This window comes from Varanus komodoensis, unplaced genomic scaffold (assembly GCF_004798865.1).
Source record: "Varanus komodoensis strain SLA01 unplaced genomic scaffold, ASM479886v1 scaffold86, whole genome shotgun sequence".
Lineage (NCBI taxonomy): Eukaryota > Metazoa > Chordata > Lepidosauria > Squamata > Varanidae > Varanus > Varanus komodoensis.
Window position 1 is genome coordinate 1,453,646 of NW_025336554.1, and position 15,531 is coordinate 1,469,176.

A 15,531-nucleotide genomic window follows, 5' to 3' on the forward strand; every position below is an offset into this window, starting at 1 on the left:
GCCTAATTTGCTTTTGATTGGTTTTCTTAATCATTCTGCAAGACCATGATCCAACCCAATCGCAGCAAGGAGCTGCAGTTGGTATAGAGAATGGTGGGCCACTAGGGGCCAGTGTCAGTTTCAGAGCATCCTGGTAGTCACAGTCTCTTTATTGTGCTATCAAAATTGCTCTCATCCTACAGTAAATTTGGGTATTGCCTTTTTGGATCACCTCTGTCTGGCTGATGTGTAGCATTGTTTTGCTGCCACATCAACAATTGGTCCAGATGGGAAGTGCTGTTAAAGTCATAGGGATACCTGTGGCATTCCCATATGGTGGCCACTATTGGGTGTCTTCATCTCACCTCCCCATGGGAATTTCACCTCCCCATGATAAATTCATATTATAATTATTTTTATTTTATTGCTGTAAGCCACCCCAAGGCTTTGGCGAATGGGGCGGCATAAAAACGTTTTAATAAATAAATAAATAAATAAAATTGTGAAATGGAGTCTGGATACCTACAAAGCAAGTTCATTTCTGGAATATCTTGTGAGCATCCTTCTTTTAAAACACCAAAACCATGCTTTCCTTTGAGAAATCCCTGCAAATCCCTAGATTTATGAGTACACCATCCCCCATAATCCCACTTGTAATTTTAAAAATGAGACAAAAAAGAGACCGCCCTCTCTGTAAAAGTAGAACAAAACAGCAAAACTACTATATGTACAGGCTAAGATTGAGTATTGTTTAAATGGTACATGTAACATTCATTTAGATCGGGAAAATTTTACAAAGCAAAAGCCTGTGCAGGAAAGATTAAGCTTCCCTGCCTTTACACTGTGGTCCCAAACCAAATCACGGTAGTGTACTCTGAGTCCAGAGCAAACCAAAAACTCCAGTGGTCTTCACAATGAATGCTGTGTTTAGCCTCATAGTTTTGTGTTTGCATTCTGATGAAACTTTCCCAATTCATTCATAAAACCAATAGAAGTATTACACTCCATATCAAGTGTGAAAAACAACACTTGTTTTCAACTTCAGCATATGTGATGTTAAATTGTTATCCTCTACTTTAATTGTCTAAAGAACAGTTCTGTTACTACTCAACATCCCTGCAGATTTCCTATGAACAAAGCAACTCCTCCAGACTCTGAAGGACAGTGGCAATATATGCAAGGATCTTCAATCATAAGGAAAAATAATGATGGTCACTGGTCTGAAGAAGCCTACATTTGTAATATCAGTGCTCTGCATGGGAATGAATGGATTTTCACGAAGGACAAAGCTTTGTCCTTCTACTCAGCATGGGGGAATTAGGAATGGTGTTGATGAGCTTTCTCCAAACAGGAAGGAAGGCTAATGCTGAAAAATGCAAGAACTATGAGCCACACCTTCCACTTCATGAGTATCCACTGTTGGGAGATCTCATGATTGGTGCCATTGCTTCTCTGTCCTTCATCATTCCTGATGCATTAACCTTCACTGGAGAACCCCCACAAGCATTGCATGATGAACTTCTGTAAGGAGTTAATATTTGGTTTTTTCTTCTAGTTATATATTCATTACTTTATCTGCTTGACACCAGAATTTCTTGTAGCAGATGAAGCCTCTGAACAAAGGCTTGGGCAGTAGAGGCTGTTCCTATTATTCAAGAGATGTGGAAACTTTGTAATCTTCATAGAAAGGAGGCTGCATTTTGTGGTGAATTTGCATTTCTGCACAATTATTTTACTTCTGCTCAGAAATTCTGTGGTGTGCTCATATTTTCTCTAATTTATTTTCTCAGTTTTTGTCCTACACAAGTTTCTTCTGGATGACTTTCTTCCTCTTCTGTGTCTCTTACACCTCTGTTCATTCACCTCTCTCTCTTTAATTTTCTTTCTCCTATGGAAACTGCATATAACAAGTATTCAGGGGCATGGATCAACTCTTCATGGGAAGCAGACTTCTCCTGCCCTTCTTTCCCACTGTAGCCCCTCTAGATATGCCACTGAACATGCTGATCTATGGCAAGCTGGAGAGAGAGGGAGCCTCAAAATCAGATAAAGGGATTCCACCATTTGTGCAAACCTTCCACACATGGGAATTCCTTGCTTTTAGGGTTACCCATACAGAATCCAAAACTGGACAGATGTTTTATTAGAATTGGAAACTTAGAAGGGATTACATTCAGTGTGGCATAGCCCGTAAGCTCTGCTTGGCCCCAGTCACAAGAGGTGTTCATCCTAACTGCGGAATATGATCAGACAAATGTGTCTTCTCATGTACTAAATGCCAAAGGCTGAAAATGTCCATCTAGATAAAATGTAAGGCATCATTCTACCACCGTGCCTCACTCCTTACACAGGATTCTATTAAGCTGCTTCAGCAGGATGTTGATGAGCCTCTGCCATGAGGGGGATATGATCGTGATATTGTGCACTGGCACACTTCACTTGGGAGGTAGGTCGAGATGAGGATTAGGATACAAAAAGCAGTGTGAGTGGCTTACAAAGTACTGTGTGAGGAATGTTCTAATACAGAAACTGACTTTGTTGCTTTTAGCGTGGTGCCAAAGAATTACCAACATATCCTGGCCTTGACATTTGCAGTGCAGGAGATCAATGACAACCCACTCATCTTACCCAACCTCACCTTGGGCTTCTGCATCTATGACAGCTATTTCACGGCCAAGTGGACCTATCAAGCCACCTTGCTACTGCTATGTGCAGCAGGGAGATTAGTTCCGAACTACAAATGTGGTATCCAGCAACACTTGATATCAGTTATAGGGGGACTGGATGCCCAAATCTCCCTTCAGGTAGCAACTCTCTTGGATATCTATAAGATCCCACAGGTGGGGAGCATGTCTTTAGTTGAATATCGGGATTGGGAGTCTAACATTTTCTTCCCAGAACATTCTTCTTTCATTTGTGCACTTGTGGTTTGAAGAAGGAAATTTGTGTATCGGAAGTAGTCCTATTGTCTGTCTCCTCTGGATGAACAACAGTGTCAAAGGCAAAGCAAAATCTGTAGTGAGAGGGAAATTTCTGCTTGGACTCTATTCCTTTTTTTTGGATCTTAGAGAGGAGGATCTAGGCAGAGGCTCAGACCACATTCACATAGACATCCTGTTACAATTTGTAATGCCATGCACATGTTTCCTTCCTTCAGCCATCACTAGGCAGAGCAGGGAAGGACAGAGCTCTCCATTTCTATCTCTCTTTGCACACCGCTCTGTGTTCACCACCAATTGGTATCACTAACCGTTTCAGGAAAAGGCAGATTGGTTTGGGGATAGAGGAGGGGATAAAGCAGGGAGAAAGGAGTTAGCTCTCTTCTGAATATGAAACTGGCTCAGAAAATGAGCTTCATTATTTTTGGTGGGCTCAGTGAAATATGTTTTGCAAGGAGGTGGGACAATGTGATTTTGTTATAGATCGTAGTAGTGGATCCAAACAATTTTAAACACCTGGGCATACCTGGGAAGTTAAGAAAAAGGATATGAATGAGTGGATCACTCTTTTCAAACCATCCTGTCTCACCTACAGATGTTAATTTACTCTGCAAAAACAGTTGTTTTGCATCTGTTCTATGCTGCAAAGTCTCCTCAATGAGCAACGGCCGAGAGTCGCTAATTGCACATGCTGCAGTGCAGGGAGTGCCTCTTTGAAACACTGATGTTAGCAAATTGTAGAAGTTGCTTTTTGTGTGCAGGACAAGATTATGACAGATGTGGATTTTTCATGAAATAATCTTTAATAATCATTGGTTCATCTGCTGTCCTTATATTATTAAATAATTTCATTGAAACTACCATATGGATGAAATGGCTTCTCTTTCCTCTCTTCATGGCTAAAAGACTGATACTTGGAAACTTAGGGATCTTAGGGGTATGCCCATCTATGACCCAATGATTGAGGACCTTTAAATGTGTACCTCTTTCAGCATTTGTTCCATTGTGTTGATTTCTAGGCATTATTGCTAGGAAGTAGTGTGCCAGCCATAAAAATCCAAGGAGAAACATCCACATGCATCTATAGTGGAAAAAGAAATATGATGTCCTAGGGTGCCATATTGGAGATGCCTCTAAAGGCCCACATGGAGATGCCCACATGTGCCATGACACATTGGAGAACCCTTTATTATACCACTATTTACAAGGTTGTTGAGACTGTATGTGCAATGTTTTGAAAACATTAATGCTGCTTCAAAAACGTCTGCACTATTTGGTGCTTCTCCCTCTCCTTGTATCTCTTTAGATGATATATGGCTCTGCACCAGTGATGAATGATAAAACGCCAGGCCTTTCCTTCTACAACATGACTCCCAGGGAGTCCCTTCAGTATGCAGGCATTCTCTCTTTGCTGCTGCATTTTGGGTGGACTTGGATTGGGACAGTCGTTACAGATAATGACAATGGGGAGCGATTCCTCCAGATGGTGGTCCCACTGTTTTCTGACAGTGGTGTCTGCTTTGCTTTCATTGAAAAAACCCCTGAACTTACTCTTGGCAAGGATATGAAATACAATTTTGAGAAAGGAGCAAGAATACGTGATAAAATTGTGGACAGCACAGCCAATGTACTGGTGGCCAATGGAGAATCATATTCCATGACATTTTTCAGGTGGTTACCATATCTATCAGAACGAGGTCATGTGGCAAATGCACCAATTGGTAAAGTAATCATTGTGACAGCTCAGGTGGAGCTTACATCATTTGTCTATCAAAGGGATTGGAACACGGACTTTTTTCATGGCGCACTGTCTTTCACAATTCAATCCAAACATGTCCCAGGATTTCAAGAATTCCTTAATGCAAAAAACCCTTCAAGTCCAAAAGGAGATGAATTTATTAGGACCTTCTGGCAACAGGCTTTCAGTTGTGTATTTCCAGATCCATTTCTGGGCAATATAGATGGGAATATCTGCACTGGGGATGAGAAGCTGGAGTGTCTTCCTGGGTCATTTTTTGAAATGAGTTTTACTGGTCACAGCTACAATGTATACAATGCTGTCCATGCAGTGGCCCATGCGTTGCATGCCATGTTTTCATCTGGTCTGAAGAACAAAGAAATGGTGACCAGAGGTGGACTGATGCTTCAGAACCAGCTACAGTGGCAGGTAATGGCCTGAATAGCCTCAAGTGGGAGAGAACCACAGCTTTGTAGATTACAAAATGCATCAACATATAACAGCAAATCTATTGGGTCCATATTTGAACTTGATAGTAAAGTATGTCTCTTCTTACACAAACAGCAAGGTCATAGAGAATGTGTGTGAGTGCAAGAACATTTAGAATAGGTTCCCCCACAGAACTACATTTCTAGATTGCCTGGAAAATTGACTCAAATTTCAGAAGCAATTCAATCTAACCTTTTAATTAGGAGATCAAGGGGGGGGGGGGGAATAGGCAGTTATGCAGTGAATGTATTTCTCTGCCTCTGTCAACACAATTCCTTTAACAATTGCTTTAAGCACTTTCCTTTTCATTCCAGCTCCATTATTTTCTGAGGGCTGTTTCATTTAACAACAGTGCTGGGGATGTGGTTTCTTTCAATGAGAATGGAGAGTTCATAAGTGGATTTGATGTGATCAATTGGATTGCTTCCTCAAACCAATCTTTTCAAAGAGTGAAAGTTGGGAGGATGGATGCCCACCCTCCTGCAGGACACACATTTTCCATTAGTCTGGATGCCATAACATGGAACAGCTGGTTTAATCAGGTTTGATTCTCGGTGGATTAGCACATTTGATTAGGACTCATTCTCAGTATTGACAAGTGCATTTCATTTCATTTGAGCCTGATGGACCTAGAAAAATTCTTAATTGGAACTGGATAGCACAATACGTGATGGAGTGAAGGAGACCAAATAGCCTTCCTCCCTAGTCTTTTCCTTTGTAATATGTGTTCCTTTACTATTTTCCTCCAATTTGGGGAAGGTTGGAAATTTTGTTTCATTTCATGTTATATAATTTTTAACCAAAATTAAGAAATGTCTTTGTATCGGGGTTGGAAAGAGCTTGTGATTCAAATAATCTGCATGCGGAAGAAATGGAAACTGTCAGTTTGGTCTTTCCTGGTAAAATCATTTGGTGCACACATATCAAAAGTCTGACTCTGAATCTCTGTGTAAAGTACCATCTAATTCTTAGTCAAGGTGGCCACTTATTTTTCAGATAGGCTTCTCATCTTTAATAGAAATATGGCAGAAAGCCAGGAATCTATGTTCTTTTTGGTTTTGGCAATGACAGATGAGTGATAGTTTCATTTCAGTCTAAATTTTTTTGGTAAGAATTTGTTGAAGTCTCCGAGCTTCTTCATATTTGAGATGGAACAAATAAAATTTTAAATATAGAAATGCTGGAGGAAATGAAACTGACAGATTGACATCCTGTCTCCTCAACCACCAGCACTTCTAGGAACCCCACAGTAATACTGACAGTAATATTGACTTTTTCATATAACTCATTCAAAGTAGCTTACCTAATTCTAGATTCAAATGAGCTTCTATCCCAGTGTAATCATGGTGAAAATGTAGTCCTGTCTTGATTTGCTTTCTGTTGGCTTCAGTGTCAGTTTGGCACATCACGATCCCAACCCAATAGTAGTGAAGAACTGCATGAGGGGTGGACAAGAGAGATGTTTACATGATTTGCCACTGAGGACCAGTGTCAGTTTTCAGAGCATCCTAATAGTTACATTCTCTTATTGTGCTATTAAAGCTGCTTGCATCTTATAGTAAAGCTTGATTTGGCCGTTTAGGACCACTTACATATTTTGCCTGCATTGTTCTTCTGCCACAGCAACAATTGGGAAGGATGCGGGGGGGGGGGGGCTCTTAAAGTCATGTGGATACATGCAGCTTGCCCATAGAGCCACCACTTTTAGTTTCCAAATGTGTGTGTTTGTGTGGGGGGAGGCTTAAGAGTCTAAATTGCAGTAAGTTGAACTAATATTGCCTTGGCTCAAAAATGAAATAAAAAGTAGAGGAAAGGAAAGAAAGGAGAAAAAAAAAACTTTGAAAAAATATTGAGGGGTGGATTTTGTAACACATTTCAGTTTACCTTGTCTGGCTATCTCATTGTAATCACAGAAATAGACTGGAAGTCTTCAAGCTCCCCTGTGATTCAGAGAGGTAGAAAAAATCTCAAAGGTGATATATCAGTGTCTAAATGAGATAAGGTATGGAGTACCACAGAGTGCTGCCAGACTAGTTCCCATTCCCCAAAAGAAAATGGCAGCCAATTTTTGGGTGGCTTCATTTCACCTCCACCTGAGCAAGTTTTAAACAGAGGGAGGAAGAAAGAACATCAAGCACACTTCTGGCAAATCATGTGCACATCTCTTTTAAAAGGACAAAGGAGTGTTTCCTTTGAGAAAAGCTTGCAAATTCCAGAATTTGTCAGTTCATTTTTTAAAATCATATTTTAATTAGAAAATCTGCATGTTGTTAAAAAGAATGAAAATACATATTGGTTTGGTTTTTGGAAAAATGCATACACTAAATAGCTTAGGTAGCTCAAAAACAGGTTGAAAATGTGATTTTGGGTGACTTTAGGCAGACTGAAAAAGAAGTGCTTTTTCCAAACTCAGATGACTTAGGTTGATGAAACAATTCACATAAGATGTTGAAACCATTTTTTTGCCCCATTTTCCGTTCCATGTATGCAGTTTTCCTCCACGACACAGTCATATAATTTCATCCTTACCAAAGCCTCACAGAGCACCTTTATGGAAAAGGAACTCCGGGAGAGTTTATCAACTTAAAAGGAGACTGCAGAAATGGAAGGATTCCACTGAATAATTCTCATTCTTCTTCTTCTTCCCTGCTGACTTAGGCACAGCCTCTGTCTGCGTGCAGTGAGAGTTGCAATACTGGCTCTAGGAAGATAGTCAAGGAAGGGGAGCCTTTTTGCTGCTACAATTGCATCCCATGTGCTGAAGGAATGATTTCAGGCAAGAAAGGTAGGCCTTCGAATGTACATCTATTCCAAATATATTTGATAAAACTAGAACAGGTTTCTTCAGGGATTGCAGTGTGATTCAGTGGGACCAAGTGGGGCCAGGCGGAAGATATTGAATATGTGTGTATTTGGGGGGATGGGTTTGTGGGTGTGAGCATGTGTGTGATCCTTTGGCCCAATTGCAATGGACTCTAAATGTTCAGGATGTGTGGCTGATTATTGACTATTGAAACATGTACCTTCAGAACTTGCCCTTGAACATAAATTCTTCCATTGATGCTAAAAGATCATGACTCACATGTAACAAATAATGAAGGGACTCCAGTCACAGTAGTACACCTCCATGATGACAGCCCTATTATCCAATGTCTATGTTTTCAAAGCAAGGTCTTGCCTAAATTCTACAACTACACATTTGTTACATGAAGTGCAGCCTGTTTGTGTACAAGTGTATTTAGACACAGTTTCCATTCATTTAATTAGGTTTACTCTAAAATCGAGAATTTGTATGAATTTGCTCCCCTCCACCCTGTTCCCTGAAAGGCTCTTCATCTTTAGGGCTTTATGGCAGCCGATACAACATGGTCCTCTTCATGATGCAAGCAGTTACAGAATTTGCCTCTTGCAGACTGTAATAAGATATGGCAATTTCTTCATATTCAGAGTGCAAAGCATTTAAGATTTTACAAATGCAGATGTAATGTATTCATGGATTCTCAACAATCAGTGGAAAACAAGGCAACTGAGAAGTTGATGTGGCCTGTTGGTGAGAGCTTTAGAATGTATGAGAACATGTATATATTCATTTTTCTTCAGATATGCATTACTGTTATCCATGTGAAGATGAAAAGTACCCAAGCAAGGGCCAGGATTTCTGCATTCCCAAGTCTGCTAACTTCTTTTCTTATGAAGAACCTTTGGGCGTCATTTTAACCTCTTTCATTATTCTCTTCTGCTTGATAACGTCCTTGGTGCTAGGAATATTTTGGAAACATTATGAGACGCCCATTGTCAAAGCCAATAACCGGCACCTCACCTATGCTCTCCTCGTCTCTCTCCTGTTCTGCTTCCTCTGCGCATTGTTCTTCATCGGCCAGCCACACAAGGTAACATGCCTCCTGCGACAAATTGCTTTTGGCATCATCTTCTCAGTGGCTGTCTCTTGTGTGCTCACAAAGACAGTCATGGTGGTCTTGGCCTTTAGAGCCACCAAACCAGGATGCAAGATGAGGAAGTGGATGGGGAAGAGACTGGTAAACACCCTCCTTCTTTCCTGCTGCCTTCTTCAGGCAGCCATTTGTCTTGCCTGGTTGGCAACTTCTCCTCCTTTCCCAGATATTGACAAGCATTCAGTAGCTGAGGAAATTGTGCTGGAATGTAACGAGGGATCTATAACCATGTTTTACTGTGTGCTGGGCTATCTGGGCTTCCTGGCGATGGTTAGCTTCATTGTGGCCTTTCTTGCCAGGAAGCTGCCAGACAGTTTCAATGAGGCCAAGTTCATCACTTTCAGCATGCTGGTCTTTTGCAGTGTGTGGTTATCCTTTGTGCCTTCCTACCTGAGCACCAAAGGGAAATACCTGGTGACTGTAGAGATCTTTTCTATCTTAGCCTCCAGTTCTGGCCTGCTGGTTTGCATCTTCTTCCCCAAATGTTACATCATTTTGCTGAGACCTGAGCTGAACAAGAAGGAGCATCTAATAACAACTTGAAAAAATGACCTGTCTTCACATTTTGCTACACTTTGCAATCCATCTGTGTAGCCATACTTTGTTTTGTTGTTTTGTTGTTTTTTGTCAATGGACAAATTTGTGCACACCAACTGTTTTTCACAGTTCATCTCATGTTCCCTAATGTTTTCCAGTTGCTTCTTATTTAGACCAATCTTCACTGAAGAAAGTGGTCCAGCTCCTTTTGGAAAGTCATGCAGGTGTACTGTAAGGGGTCCCTCATGTGCAAATCAATCATGACATAGCCTTTTCTTTTCTCAGAGGCACTCCATTGAAGATTGTCAGGTGCTGCTGTACTTACATGGACTTTGAGCAAAGCTGATGGCTTCAGAAAGCAAAGCTAAACAAGGGCATAATAGACCCATAAGCACCTTTAATGCATGGTTAGGCTCCTGCACCAGCCTTGTGAGAAGTCAGTCTTTTCAGGGCTTCTGAAACTTAATCAGATGTCATTTTCCTCAGAAAGAGGATGTGGGAGACTTGTGGCATTTCTTTCCTAAAATGTTTCTTTGTGCTGAGCTCAGGTTGTTTGTCTTCAGCATCCCTAGTCCAACAGACCTTTGTTCACCTTGCAAATACTTTGGAATTTCTTCCCCAAAGAACCCAAATCATCCCTTTCATCCTTGTTCCTTCCAACTGTACTTCCTGCTACTCCTCAGGCCTAGGAGAAGAAAATCTGGCAGTTAAAAGAGAAGAAAAGCTGCTACTTCAAGTGCTACAAAATTTAGTAAAAGCTGATTCTCAGATAAAAGCTTGTTATTAATAGATTTTGGGCAAAGCTATTAAGGATAAGTTAACTGACAATATTAAGTGGAAAAGGATTTAATATGTCAATTTTTAAAAAATCTATTTGGAGACTGTTTATTGAAAGTGTTGTAATCTAGGGAGAGGGGTATGAGCCACCACAGGATTTAATGCAGTTCTGGAAGGGGAGCTGGAGCAATGAATAACTGATTTTACATTAAGTAGCATGTATCTCTTGGTCCTGGTGTAGGTAGCACTGTTATTTCTGTATTTTTTAAATATGTCCATCATCGCTATATTATTTCTATTGTTTTATATTTGTGTAATTATGAGTTTTGATTCTGTTAAAGTGCAATGCAATGCAACAAATAGTTTGACCTATTCAAGTGCTACAGATCGGGTAGGGAAAAGAGACTCCTTCATCACTTTGTGAACAGAGGCACTAAGTTACAAGGGGTCCCTGAAGGGCAATTCAGAGTAACCCCAACCACACTGCAGTTTTAAAAAGATGTTCCCACTCCCAGAAGTCATAGAATGTTGTCCACTGAAATTAGCTGAGTATCCAGTCCCAGCCTGAATAGTTACACATTGCCAGACTGTCTCCCTGCAGGCTGCAGTAGACCTTCTCCAATGGAATCAGCATGACCAATCCTGAGAGAAACTAAGGAAGGAGTCCGTCTTGAAGCACGGTTATATTTGTCAGCAGGGGACATAATCATGGATGACTCCATTACTTATCTCTTGCTTTCTGTTCACCTTTCTACTTCTTCCTATTCATAATAAAAAAAAATCCTGTTGATGATATTTCACTTCATGCAAATCTTTGGTTCAGTGTTGCATTGGCTGCAAACTTACTCAAGATATATGGTCCATGAATAAATGCCTCTGGCAACCTAGGAGATCTTGAGGATGATTACAAATCTAGCTGGACGAAGTCAGTTTGGTTGAAACTGGCTAATTTGGGCTTCTCACCATCAGCTCTGTTAAATATGGGCTTTGACTAGGCTGAATAGCTTAAGAATGAATTCTAGACATGTAGCACCAAAGATGTCTTAGCAACGTAAATAAATTTTATCTTAGTGAGGATACACTGCTGACTCTGCATCCTATCTCTGAGTTCTGGTCTCAGAATATCTTAGACTGAAACCTTACAGATGTAAATCCTGCTTTAGACAAAGCTTTATATATCCAACACATATCAGAGACTCTTACTATTGGGACACCATATAAAAACTTTAAATAAATAAATAAATACATACATACATACATACATAAATAAGTAAGAGAAAATTCAACTGCGTCATTCTTCTTAGAGGAAATGAGTGAACAACACAAAGACAACAAATCCGATGTTCTGTCTTCCCTCTTTGCCTATTCAGAAATGCTGCACTATTCAGAAATTACAAATTCACTTTCAGGGTAGTTTCTACAAATCAGTCCTCAGCCAATCCTTAATAAGCTGCCCCGAGGCTTTGGCAAGGGGCGGCATAGAAATGTTTTAATAAATAAATAAAATACTAAAATAATAACAGTAGTTTCTTTTCACATCATTTTTAAGCCAGGGAGAAAATGGGGAATGGTGCCTGATAGGCAAGAGTGTCCCCCACCCACTACTGGCAAGTTCCAATCATTCCAAACTGCTCAAATGAATGACCATCACCATCCAGCCACTCATTCTTAGCCTCCTAGTATATTTAGCAAATGATTTCATAGCTTTATAGCTCTACAACCCAATTAGGAGTTAGATGGAAAATGGCTGGTCAAGAATGAGCTCCATTTGGGTGGGTAACAAGTTTGCATACTCATTTCTGAAATTTGTGTTATTCTTAATAAAGGTACTGCTCCTGGTTTACACTGGGACCACAGCATAGCGGGAGAAGAGAATTAAATTCCCCGCCCATATGCAGCTATTAATGCACTTCCAGGAATTTATTGTGAGTGGAAAGGTTCCATTGGCAGGACAGAGAGAATATTGCAAAGCGAATAACTGCAGAGGAACGATTAACCTTCACTGCCTGTACATTGTGTTCCCAATCCAAATTGGAGTTCTGTACAAAGATTTCAGATTAAAACCATAAACTCCAGTGGGGTTCATATTTAATGCTGTGTGTAGCCTCATAGTTGACTCCTTTCCAATTAATTTGTAAAAATAACAGAAATATTGTGCTGCCCATCATGTGGGAATTAACAACACCTGTTTTCACTTTCAAAATACCTGATTTCAAATTGCTATATTCTCCTTTAATTGTCTAAGGTGCAGTTCTGTTACTACTCAAAATCTCTGCAGATTTCTAATAAACAAAGCAATTCTATGAGACTGTGAAGGACAGTGGCAATATGTACAGTGATCTATAAACATAAGAATGGATAAGGGGAGCCCCTGCTCCGAGGGAGTTTATATTTGCAATCTCAATGCTCTACATGGGAATGACTGGATTTGCATGAAGAGGAAAGCTTTGTCCTTCTACTCAGCATGGGGGAATTAGGGGTGTTCTTTTTAAACTTGCTTCTCCAAGTAGGAAGCAAGGCTGATGCCAAAAATTGCAAGACCCATGAGTTGCACTCTCCACTTCATGACTATCCACAGCTGGGTGATCTTATGATTGGTGCTATTGTTTCTCTTTTGTTCATTGTTCCTGATCCATTACGCTTCACAGGAGTACCCCCACTAGCATTGCTTGATGAACTTGCGTAAGGAATTAATATTTTGTTTTTATTTATTTATCTGCTTATCACTCGGTTTTGTAGTAACAGATCAACCTCTCAACAATGCCATGGGCAGTACAGAAACTTCATATCTTTAAAGGAATGTAGAAACTTTGTGTTCAGCACGGCTAGAAAAATTAATTCCAGTTTGAATTTAAGCTTCTTCACACTTATTTTACTTCTGCTTGGAACCTCTCAGCTGTGCTCATGTTTTCATTTGTTTCCTCCTTGATTTTCTGTCTTGCACAAATGTCTTCAGAATTAGTTGTGTTCCACTTTTATCACACTTGCTACCTCTGATCATTCACCTCTCCTTTTTTATTCTTCCATCACTTAAGGAAATTCCACATCTCCAAAATTGAGGGGACTGGGTCAAATCTTTGGGGGAAGTAGATTTCTCCTCCCCTTTCTTCCACAGCAGCCCTCCAGACCACCTCCTGAATGTGCTGATATGTGGCAGGATGGACAGATGGGAAACCCCAATATCAAAAGAGAAGATTTTACCCTGAGTGAAGCCCTTCCACTCACGGAAGTTCCTTGCTTTTAGGGAAGGCAGATACTGGATCAATCTTTGCACAAAGGTTCTGTTAGAATTGGAAGGAATTGAACTACAGGAATTCTTTCACTTAGAAGTAGTTATATTCAATGTGGTGTACCCTCTGTTCTGTGCTTAGTCACATCACAATCACTTTAACTCTTTTCGTATACCTGATAGATGTTCCGCTTAAGCAGGACTATAAAATGAAGAAACAAACATGTTTTCTAAACCTTTATATCCCAATGGCTGAACTTGTTCATCTAGATAAAATGCAGCACATTTCTCTACCAATGTGACTCACACATTGCATGGGATTCCTAGAAGGCTCTTTATTGGGAAATTGATGAACCTTCCATGGGGGTGATAGTATCTTGTCATTGAGCACTGACACAGATCACGTGGGAGGAAACTTCATTAGAATCAGGTTATTTCTATCTGAGTTAACATGCATAGGATCACACTATTCAAATTCTTAACCATGATAAAGTCCAGGGAATGGTCTATTTGGAAGATGAATATCAATAATTCATTGATTGTATAATTCTGACTGTATTAATTTTCTGTTGGCCAAGGTAAGCCAGAGATGAGCTGAACGTGCTGATAATGAGGATGGCAAAAGCAGTGTGAGCTGCTTACAAAAAACTGTGTGAGGAATGTTCTAATACTGGAGGTGACTGTGTTGCTTCTAGTGTGGTGCCAAAGAATTACCAGCATATCCTGGCCTTGACATTTGCAGTGCAGGAGATCAATGACAACCCACTCATCCTACCCAACCTCACCTTGGGCTTCCGCATCTATGACAGCTACTTCACGGCCAAGTGGACCTATCAGGCCACCTTGCTACTGCTATGTGCAGCAGGGAGATTAGTCCCTAACTTCAAATGTGGTATCCAGCAGCACTTGATGGCAGTCATCGGGGGATTGGATGCCCAAACCTCCCTTCACATAGCAACTCTCTTGGATATCTACAAGATCCCACAGGTGGGGACAATGTCTTTAGATGAATATGGGAAATGGAGTTGAACAATTTCTTCACAACCACCTTGTTCTTTATTTGTGGCATTTGTGCTTTGGGAATGGATATTTGGACTTCGGAAGAAGCCATATTGTCTTTCTCCTTTGGATGAGTGGCAACATCAAAAGCAAAGCAAACAACCAGGGGATAAGGCAATTTCTGCTGAGCATGTATTTATTTATACAGATGTTGATCAGAGACAGGAGGGTTCAGGCAGAGGTTCAGACCACATTCACACATACACCCCACCCACGGATGCTCTTCATTTTGCTCCTCGCTCCTGCCAGCATTAGCCATAGCAGGAAAGGATAGAGTTATGGAATATTTATTGCAGGGAGGGTGTAGATTGCCATTTTTATAGCAATCATAGCAGTGGTACCCAACCTTTTTGGACCCCTGAACGTATTTGGAAATTTGAGAAATTCCCTTAAGTCCAAGTGAGTGCAACACTCTTTTGAAACATCAGCTTTAGGAACGTTTAGTAGTTGGTATGTTGCATGCAGGGACACCATACCATATGTAGATCATGCACAGCATAAACGTTAATATTCCTTGGATCATATACTGTTATTAAATAAGTCATTGTTTCATGGAAATTAACATATTGATGAAATAGATTCTCTGTGTCCATGCTGAAATCAGGCAATGATTAAGGACCATATTATATGCTCATATATGAACAGGAGCTGGTGTATTGACACAACCTACACATGTATACTTCTTTGTGTAATTGGTACAATTTATTGAAGCCTCAGAATTATTACTAAGACGTATGCTTGTCATACATGTCCATGGGGACATGAACACATACATAGTGGAAAAAATAATATGTCCTAGGGTGCCATATTGGAGACGACTTTTCAGGGACC

At 40.4% G+C, this 15,531-nt stretch overlaps 1 protein-coding gene across 1 annotated transcript; it reads left to right on the forward strand.

Annotated features, from left to right (window-relative positions):
- Positions 1-1,287: 1,287 nt before the first annotated feature.
- LOC123016578 (vomeronasal type-2 receptor 26-like) lies at positions 1,288-9,641 on the forward strand. Its single transcript, XM_044417092.1, has 6 exons — positions 1,288-1,502; positions 2,642-2,819; positions 4,225-5,085; positions 5,460-5,687; positions 7,804-7,930; positions 8,746-9,641. Exons 1-6 carry the CDS (start codon positions 1,288-1,290, stop codon positions 9,639-9,641), a joined length of 2,505 nt encoding a protein of 834 aa, XP_044273027.1.
- Positions 9,642-15,531: the final 5,890 nt, after the last annotated feature.

Coding starts and splice junctions, on each gene's coding strand:
- LOC123016578 (XM_044417092.1), top strand. CDS start 1,288: ATGGGGGAATTAGGAATGGTGTTGATGAGCTTTCTCCAAACAGGAAGG. Junction 1,503..2,641: donor GCATTGCATGATGAACTTCT/GTAAGGAGTTAA, acceptor CATCTATGACAG/CTATTTCACGGCCAAGTGGA. Junction 7,931..8,745: donor AATGATTTCAGGCAAGAAAG/GTAGGCCTTCGA, acceptor ATTTTTCTTCAG/ATATGCATTACTGTTATCCA.